Genomic DNA, 10,000 nt, shown 5'->3' with positions numbered 1-10,000 from the left:
CGTACGCCACCGAGCCCTGGGGGGTGGAGAGGCGGAGAGAAGCAGCGGAATTTAACGATTCTGCAGCAGAGCTTGTTACATATTTATAGCGACTTACAATAAGCGACTTACAATAAGTACATTTTTCAGAAGAAAGTGAAACAACAATAAGGTAAGAACGGTAAGGATGTTCATAGAACCAAGTACCAAGCACTAACCATCACTAGGTTAACCCATGCCCTGCATACAGCAGTGTAAGCTAGCTAATGCAGAGGCTACACATTATACTATGAATAAATACAACATACAGTAAGTGCATCACTTAAGTACCAGGACGTGCAATAGTGGGAGGGCGGGACTGGATGGCTATGCAGAGTCTAGGTGAACTCTGAACAGGTGAGTTTTGATGAACACGTTAGACTACCGTTGCGATCCAAAACCTGTTCTCTATAGTAGTCGGAACTGCCTGACGTTGTCACACAATCGGGACGGGCCACACATGTTTCCATGTAGCGGTCAGCTCCATTTACACGGCCCAGACGTCTAACGGTTCTCAAATGGGGGTGACTTTGGAGTACTGCAGGGGGTACTCAGAATAAAAAATAAAAAAATAAATATATACCAACAGATTATTATTTTTCTTTTACTTTTTCTCAGAAAAATATGTTGTGCCGGTGAAGGGGGTGCTCAGCTGAAGGAATATCTTAGAAGGGGTACACTAGTAGAACAAGTTTGGGAACCACTGGTCTAACGTGTTCATAACATGCTGCTTTGTACACAATATTCTCTACCACAGGACAAAAGCGATCTGTTGAATGGCAGCCGATGGAAGCGTGTTGCATGAGGTCAGTGCAGCTCTGCTGGTCCTTACCCGCACGGCCACGTCACCCTCGATCTTCTCCATCTCCCCCAGCAGGGCGGAGATCAGGGAGGACTTGCCGCAGCCCACTTGGCCGACCACAGCCACCAGGGAGCCCTGGGGCACCAGCATGTTGATGCTGGGACACACAGAAGGACGTTCACATCCAGCAGGGGCAGACGATTTAACCAAAGCGACTCACAATAAGTACATTTGTCTGTGTACTATGCAGTGTGGGCTATTGTGTTCCCGAAGGGAGTGTTGTGCTCTGTGTGGGTGCTGTCTGGAGTTGAGGACGTACTTGTGGAGGGCGGGGGGGTCCTGCTTGGTCCAGGTGAATTTGCCGTTGATGACAGTCACAGAATGTTCTTTGAAGGCAGAATGGAAAGAAGGACAGATGAATGGAGTGAATGAAAAGATTGATGATTGGTGATTGCGGCTGGATTGCGTCTTTCCAGGAGTGGGTTTGAGTCGTGTCCTGGCTTACCGCTGGCGGCGCTGTTCTTCTGCACGGCCTCTGGGTCCAACTCGCTGTGGCTCAGGAAGTCCTGGATGCGTTTGAGGGACACACTGGCCTGAGGAGGGCAGGGGGGGGGAGAGAGACAGGGTCATGTTACTGACAGAGAGAGAGAGAGAGAGAGAGAGAGAGAGAGAGAGAGAGAGAGAGAGAGAGAGAGAGAGAGAGAGAGAGAGACAGAGAGACAGACAGACAGACAGACAGACAGACAGACAGACAGACAGACAGACAGACACAGACAGACTACCTGTATGATGCTGCTGATGACCTGGGGCAGCATGTTGAGGGGGAAGCGGAGGATGTTGAAGAGCGACAGCGACACGAAGGCCTTCTCCGCGTCCAGAACATTATTCTCGTCCACCTTCACGTACACGGCGAACGTCGTGAGCGCCACCTGTCAGACCACAGAGACGCAGGACCGCGGTCAGACGGCCAGCGGCCACACGCACGGGAGAACTCTGCTCAGGCATCTCCGCAAAGGAACGCTCAGCAGGACAGATGGGAACGTGTGTACTCCCATCTCCCAGGATTGACCCAACATGGATCTGGGATCATTATGAGCTGACCTTCTCGATGGGCTAATTGCTCGTTCAGAATCATGAGTGTTTGCTTCAGTCTTTCACGAGACAAAGGGAAAGAAAAACTGGTGGACACTGCATCTATACTGAACACTAAGGTAACGCCGAGTGGTAGAGGAAGCCCTACTCAATACTGGCTTCATGGCTGCGGTTGGACAGGGGTTTCTCATTTCCTTGTATTAGTTAATTTTTGGGACATTTTGCAGACGCTGTATTCTAAAGCGACTTACAACCATTCGTGACAATAACGACGGCGGAGTCAACCACGCAAGGCGACAGCCAGCTCGTCAGGAGCCGTCAGGGTGAGGCGTCTTCTTCCTCGGGAACATCTCGATCAAACTAACAACCTTCCGGTTACAAGGCAAGACCAGTACTCTGACCTCTAACTAGTCCCCCAGGAGACTCACCAGGAAGGGTGGTTGGTCCAGGCCATTAACTAGTCCTTCAGGAGACTAGCTCTCTGACCACTCACTAGTCCGGACCAGTACTCACCAGGAAGGGGGGCGCTGGTCCAGGCCATGTTGGAGACCAGCTCTCTGACCACTAACCAGTCCTGCCCAGTCCAGACCAGTACTCACCAGGAAGGGGGCGCTGGTCCAGGCCATGGTGGACAGGGCCCCGAGGTAGGCCGTGCGACGTAGTACGTCCAGCTCCTTCTGCCGGATGGCGAGGACCTTCTCCTGGAAGGAGCCCTCCCACGCGTACAGCTTCAGCACCTTGATGCCGTTAAGGATCTCGCTCATCAGCTTGATGCGGGCGTCCTTGTGCTGCATCTGTTGCACCTGAGAGAGAAAGAGAGAGACCGGGGTGAGACGGCCGTGCAACATGAGGCGTGTGTGTGTCTGTGTGTGTGTGTGTGTGAGAGCAAATTGCACAAATTCGTTAGAAAATAAACCCGGCAACACAACCCTTAAGAATCATTATATAAGGTCATATCATTTATTCGTCAAATTTTACATGAAGAGTTCATCATGTATATTTATAAAACGGAGAGAAAGAGAAAGACAGAGAGACAGAGAGAGAGACAGAGAGAGTTAGAGAGAGACAGAGACAGAGACAGAGAGAGAGAGAGAGAGAGGGAACAGAGCCTAGGAACAGATGGCTGTGCAACATGAGGCATTTGTTTTTTGTGTTATTAAACCTTTATTTTACCAGGCAAGTCCCATTCAGACGACAAGACCTCTTCTTCGAGGGATCCCTAGCCCAGATGCAGTTTCACAACAACATACAACAAACACTAAAAGTACTTCAATCAAACCCTTTGGTAGTAGGTCTCAGAATCATGTACCTAACAGACGGTTGATGCAGGGTGAGACGGCAGTGCAACATGACGCACGACTGAGGTCTCACAATTAGATTTGCCTCACAACATTTCACTACATTTTTCAATAATGAATTGGTTCAGATCCTTTAGCTGCATGTGTGTCTGTAAGATGTACCACTCTGCAGGGGCTGAAAACATAAAAGCATGCTTGCCAAATCCAGTGCGTGACCTAGGGTCTGATAGGAGGATAGTGTTGTTTGAACACAAACCATAATTGCTAGTCCATTGTGAGATACTCCCACACAGGTAAGAAGGGAGCAGACCAAGGATGGACTGTTTAATAAATATGTGCCAACGAGTGAGTCTGTGCAGGGACAGTGACGGCCACTGAACTCTGGCCAATAGGGTGCAGTGTTGTGGTAACCGTCAGAGCACTGTGGTACAGCGTCCAGCCAAGGCAAGCATTGGGCAGAGGTGTGCAACAAATCACCACAGCCCAATAACGGAAGCGACGAAGCCTCAACCAATTTCTTCCTGGCAGCTTAGAAAGCGTTACTAAACTTTCTATGGAAACATTCAATTTTAAACGATTATCAATTAAATGACCATGATACTTGTACTGTGACACTACTTCCATCTAACTGTCCTGCAAGGTTAACAAGCTAGGATGATAAGTTAATGTTTTCCTGGCATTAGGAAACTAAATCTTCGTGTTGAGTGCTACAATTTTTTTTTAAAACTACCGTGACTATAGACTCTGTTACCAAAAGCAGACAGTAAATACTCAAGTGTGTGTGTACGTGCGTGCTAGCTTGCGTGCGTGCGTGTGTGTGTGTGTAAGTAAGTGAGTGAGTGAGTGAGTGATTCAGAGAGAGAACCCTGTCAGATGATGAAACATTTAGTGACCCATTTCTGGAGTGAGGCACCCCGCGGTGGCGGTTCTTGCGGTTTGGTTTCAAATCTTACAGTTCACTAATCAGAGTGGTGCACTGAGAGGTTAAGTGGTGTGCATAAAATGTCTTCTGTTGTGTGCGCATTAAAAGGATTCCTTGTCACCGTTCCATAACACACCTTCCAGGCAATTGGCAAGGAGCCCAATGGAAAACAAAGCACCCCATACGACACACAAGGGAAAACTTATGGCGCGCTTCCACCGGAGGGCGCGGGTCGGTTCGGTACGCAAAGGTGCGGCACGGAACGCTTTTCCTACACCAAAAGTGGGCGCGACCCGGGCTGAGCCGAATTGAGCCATACTCGTCTCGCTGTAGTCCTCCGTTGGGGTGCTGAGACGCCTGAAAGGTTACCGGCAAGTTCGAGCTACACACGCCTTCCATTGATTGGTCGACAGAATCGCACTTTCTTGTGACGGAGGATAACAGCAAACACATTACCCGCGAGGTACTTCTGGACAACAACGAAAGCTTTGTTTATTGAAGAATATGTCGCGCAAAAGTTTCTTGGACGTCCTACATTGTTGCGTTTTGTCAATTGTAAGCATTCTTCTTTTTCCTTGGATTTATTGGCCGGCTACAGTGTGTCGGGCTGCTATGAGGTCCCGATGCCTACGGAGCTGCCGCGGCTATCGGCTTACGGCTTAAACCCCGCCCTACCATAAGGGTACCTTCGGCGGTGGAAACGTCAGCCGTAACGGAGCAGGGATTTACCGCACCCTCACTACTCCACCAAGCCGCACCGAACCGACCCGCACCCTCTGGTGGAAGCGCGCCACTAGACACCTAGTTTACCTAGACTCTGCATAGCCTCCCCCCCCCCCCCCCATACACACTTATTGTATGTTGTACATCCTGGCTCTTAAAACTAGTACTAAGCAATGTGTAGCATCTTATCCTAGCTATCTCTGTTGCATACGGGGAATGGGTTAACCTAGCGATTGTTAGTGCTTGGCACTTTGTTCTCTGAACATCCTTACTGTTCCGACAGAGATATATTGTTTCTCTTTCTTCTTACTAATGTAATTATTGTAAGTTGCTTTGAAGAAAAGCGACTGTTAAATGCCCTCAAAATTAATGTAAAAGGAACATATCTTTTGGGTTCCTTTGACTGCTACTGTACATATCAGAGACGTGTCTGGGCAGGGAACCTTACCTGATAGGCGCGGGTCTTCACAGCGATGGCAGCGTTTAGGGGAATCAGCAGCACCATGACGGCCAGCCCCGCCAGCACAGACGGACCCAGGTTCTGCATATCGGATTACAGAGACGTTCAGACAACACATCCCAACACATGAAGGGAGACGCATCTGGAATACCGGCAGACAGGTCATGGCAGGACAGATAAATGAGTCGGATAAATGAAAGTAAATCGGAAGGTTCCCAGAGTGTTGCATCGAGGTGATGTGTAACGGAAACCGCCACAGAGTTCTGCTTCATAGCTGTGTTGTGAAATAATCAGTCTGCGAGTTGGGTTGATGAGTTGCGTTGATGAGCGGACGTTGCAATCGTTACCGCAATCTTTTCCCAACACTATGAGTCTCTTCTCTACTCTCTTCTGTTAGGAGACACCAAAGTCTGGGGGTCCCTCTTAAAGAGGGTCGCTGACCTATAGTATAGTATAGTATAGTATAGTATAGTATAGTATAGTATAGTATAGTATAGTATAGTATAGTATAGTATCTAGACGCTGGCCCCTGACCCCATCACCTGAATCTCTGACGACAGAGCATCACAGTTTTCTTGACAACGTGTTGAACGTTGAATGTCTCCGCTTTTTGCCGACAAAACACAAAAGCTAAGTAAGCTACGCTAAGCTAAGCGTGTGCTTGTGGGAGTGTGTGTTTGTGTGTCGGAGCGCGTGTGTGTGTGTGTGTGTGCGCGTGTAGGAGCGTGTGCGCGCGCGTGTCCCACCTGCCACAGGAAGTACAGCGCCAGAATGATCTGCAGGGGCGCCGACCACAGCATGTTGAGGAAGGTGGTGAGGTCCATAAAGCGCTGGGCGTCCACCGACATCAGGTTGACGATCTCCCCCACGGTCGACTTACGCTTGGCGGCGTTGGTGATCACCAGGGACTGGGGGGGTGGGGGGGGCAGGGGAGCAAACCGTTTAGCAATCACTTTTGTAGTATTGATTTATCTGTGATGACGCTGGTGACCCTGTGAACCTGTGACCCTTCGGTGAGCTGAGAGAACAAGGATTGTATGAAACAGGAGCTAAAGATGTGGGAGATGCAGAGGAAGGCCCTACTTTGGAGGTTATTCTGATTGAGTGTACTCTGTACCACTAGGCCTCCCCTTCCCCTTACCCCTCCCCCTTGTTTTGAAGGGGTAAGGGGAAGGGGTAAGGGGGAGGCGTATGGGGTAGAAATGGGATTGGGCCTCAATCTCCATCGCTACAAGGGCTGTAATATGTAATTTTGGTCGCAAAATAAATAGAGATTAATCCAGTGATATGGCGGCGGGAATGTTTTTATCACAGTGACTGCTTACGTGTCAGAGTGAATAAAGCAGTAGAACTCATCTCTTTCAGTTTCCTTTATGGCCAAAATAACGCTGTTTGTTTCATAGGGGATACCACTGAGTGAATGATCAGCAGGCAGCCTCTTAGTGATCTCGGGCCCTGGCATCTCCATCCATCCATCCATCCATCCATCCATCCATCTATTACAGGCAGAATTGTGGGGGGCGGTCTGCCCCTACCTTCCGGTAGATGGCTCCGATGATGGCGGTGCGCAGCCTCATGCCCGTGACGAAGCAGTACTGGAAGTGCTGGTGCAGGATGAGGGTCTGCAGCAGGGCTGTGAAGAACATGAGGAAGGCCAGAGCGTAGCCCCACCAGTCCGGAGCCCCCTTCTGCTTGGTGAAGGAGATCAGTAGTCTGGGGGGGGGGGGGACGCGAGCAGAGGCCGGGGTTAGAGGGGGGACGGAGGGATGGGAACAAACTCGCGCCGTTGGGCCACCCATATCAGAAGCTCTGATCGTTGTGGTTCCTGATGTTCCGCTGGATGCTCTGCCCCTATCCGCGGTCCCTTTTCAAGTTCACAGGCGTACACGCACGCACGCACGCACACACTCACACACACACTCACACACGCACACATCTTCATAGATATGAGAATGGAACTAGAAACACGCTGACTCCCTCATAGTTAGGAGTACTGAACCACAAACACGCACGCACACACACACACACACACACACACCTATCCCACTATCCTAACCTGACCTTTGCCATTATATTTATTTCAATCCTTTGTTTCTCCTTCTTGAGTGTGTCTCATCAAAGTGAATCAAACCAGACGACAAAGTAATCTGTTCAACCCATCGACTTTCATGTGCTGCCTCAGACAGAAGCAGACGAGAAACATGACACACAGATAAAAGAGGATATCCTTGATTCCAATCAGACACAGCACTTGTTTTTTTGGGCTTCCTCAAATAGTTCTCTTCTCGTCCAAAGCGAGAGAAAACCAAACTAACCAAGACTTAACACAAATAAACTGATGTGGATGGAAAAGGCCTACATGGTCACATAGAGCCTGAATTTGATCTGTCTATGAACAAACAACATAAATACAATAAAATACCTGCTTTGCATCCCCAACAGAGAGCCCATTTCAGATCAATGAAGCAGTCTTACAATGGAGCCAAGGATGATAACATGCCCCCACGCTACAGGCAAGTGAACGACTTCACGCATGGAGGAAAGTTTTGACTAATGTGGTTAGTTGCCTGAGGTCAGTGGTGTTCTTTACCAAACATAAACATAGCGACAACGTAAAGACGACTCACTTCAGGACAAACAAATTTCACATCCGCAACACATCTCATTGTAATGTTACCAAACATTCGCCCGTCTCCAGCGAACACAAGCCAGAGTCTGACTAATACTAATGCAAAACACATTCACCATGTTTACAATATTCACAAATAAACCCTGCTGATAAATGTGTAATATAAACTGTTTATTCTGTCTTTACTAATGTCCCTCTGTCTCTGTCCCTTTCTCTCTCTCCCTTTGTCCGTCTCTCTCTCTATACATATACATCTCTCTCTCTCTCTCCCTCCCTCTGTCCGTCTCTCTCTCTATACATATACCTCTCTCTCTCTCCCTCCCTCTGTCCGTCTCTCTCTCTATACATATACCTCTCTCTCTCTCTCTCTCTCTCTCTCTCTCTCTCTCTCTCTCTCTCTCTCTCTCTCTCTCTCTCTCTCTCTCTCTCTCTCTCTCTCTCTCTCTCTCTCTCTCTCTCTCTCTCTCCTCCTCCCCCCCCTCCCTCCCTCCCTCCCTCCCTCCCCCTCTCTCTCTCTCTACCTGAGCAGCTGGGGGCTGACGAAGCTGATGAGGTCCTGCAGCAGCTTGTAGGCGGAGCCGATGAGGAAGAAGGGTCCGAAGGCTCGAATCAGGGCCCAGAGGAATGAGGGCTGGCGGGGGGCGGCGCGGCCCTCCGACAGCAGCACCTCCGTCTCCTCCGGCCCGTTCTCCACCGCGCCCGCCGCGCCCGCCGTCACGTGGTTGGTGGCGCCACCTGGAGGCGCCTTGGAGAACACTGCGTGGGCGGACAAGGTCTGCTGCTCACTGGGGAGGGAGTGGCAGAGGGAGAAGGAGGGGAAGGAAAGGAGAGAGAGAGGGGGGGGGGAGAGGGAGAGAGAGAGAGAGAGAGAGAGAGAGAGAGAGAGAGAGAGAGAGAGAGAGAGAGAGAGAGAGAGAGAGAGAGAGAGAGAGAGAGAGAGAGAGAGAGAGAGAGAGAGAGAGAGAGAGAGAGAGATTTGGAAATGAGAGTTGATGAGATAAGAAATGTCATTAATTTGCGATCCAGGCAAAAAAAAAGTAATCCTAGCTAAGATGGACTTATTGTAGTGTACCGCCTCAAAGAGTAAACTCAAACGTTGGAACGGAGGGAGGAAGAAACTAGGGAGGGAGCCAATAATCTGACACTCGAACCGCGAGTCAGCCAGAAACATTCACATTTCATAAATAAACGATTTATAACGATCCTAACCTTTCATGCATAAAATCACAGAGTCAGAGAGAGGACAATCCGGTTTTACTAAAGAGTCCACCCCTGTCCGTGGTTAGAATGAGAAAGGAGGAGAAACATCCCCCTTTCTTCACACATGCACATTTTCTTCACACATGTACATTTCAGGTTTGCGGTTCTCAAGTGTTGGCTGTCCGGCCGACCCACTCAGCCAGGGTGGAGGAGGTTTGAGCAGCGCATTCCACCGTCTCTGAGTGCTGGACTGTCGTGCCACTGCGCCGATGTTTGAACAACCTCTCCTTTCCCATGTCCCACAATGCAAAGCGGTGAGAACATGTTTTCCCGTTGGTAACGGATGGCTTGGCAACCGGACACTGTGGTTCTCTGACCCCGAGGAGAGGTGTGGAACTACTACTGTTCGTGTTGCAGGGTTTATTTTCTAACAAATTTGTGCAATTTGCTTGTCGGTAATAAAGATTTAACCTGTTATTTATTTTATTTAATGTTGTTAGGTATCACAAAACGGAATGTAATACGAAAAAGTAGGTACTATTATAGCGGTTTGCTATTGATTCTCATTTCCCCCAGAATGCATTGCATTATCCTGCACGTAGGCCTTTAACCTTTCATGTATTAACGTATACATTTATTTATTTTATTTTAAAACTCCTTTTGTCCTCAGCTCACCCCACCCACTTCCACTCCTCTGCACCCTTGGGTGCCCGGGCGCAACATGCTAAAAACACAATCCAGTTTGTAGTGTTTTCCCAGACAAACAGGCAGGTTGGCAACCAAAAGCTTAGTGCCGCATTGGCCTGTGATGGCAGGGTGCCTGCAGGGTGCTAGGCCAAACTCACCCAAAGTCTTC

At 49.3% G+C, this 10,000-nt stretch overlaps 1 protein-coding gene across 3 annotated transcripts in view; it reads right to left on the bottom strand.

Annotated features, from left to right (window-relative positions):
* Positions 1-10,000, bottom strand: part of abcc3 (ATP-binding cassette, sub-family C (CFTR/MRP), member 3) — a 46,772-nt gene that overhangs the window by 18,281 nt on the left and 18,491 nt on the right. For all 3 annotated transcript variants that reach the window (XR_003973768.1, XM_030339408.1, XM_030339409.1), the window contains exons 8-17: positions 8,466-8,729; positions 6,851-7,028; positions 6,062-6,223; positions 5,304-5,396; positions 2,512-2,715; positions 1,603-1,749; positions 1,326-1,413; positions 1,140-1,206; positions 851-977; positions 1-16 (exon numbers count right to left, since the gene is read on the bottom strand). The exon at positions 1-16 is cut by the window's left edge and continues 161 nt beyond it. Coding sequence is in view for 2 of the 3 variants with exons in the window: in XM_030339408.1 (XP_030195268.1) it covers positions 1-16; positions 851-977; positions 1,140-1,206; positions 1,326-1,413; positions 1,603-1,749; positions 2,512-2,715; positions 5,304-5,396; positions 6,062-6,223; positions 6,851-7,028; positions 8,466-8,729 (1,346 nt within the window). In the remaining variant the exon portion in view is untranslated. The remainder of the gene's footprint in view (positions 17-850; positions 978-1,139; positions 1,207-1,325; positions 1,414-1,602; positions 1,750-2,511; positions 2,716-5,303; positions 5,397-6,061; positions 6,224-6,850; positions 7,029-8,465; positions 8,730-10,000) is intronic.

The sequence above is a fragment of the Gadus morhua genome, chromosome 18 (assembly GCF_902167405.1).
Source record: "Gadus morhua chromosome 18, gadMor3.0, whole genome shotgun sequence".
NCBI lineage: Eukaryota > Metazoa > Chordata > Actinopteri > Gadiformes > Gadidae > Gadus > Gadus morhua.
Note: the sequence above shows the minus strand (reverse complement) of the source record. Positions and strands in the feature narration are given on the sequence as shown.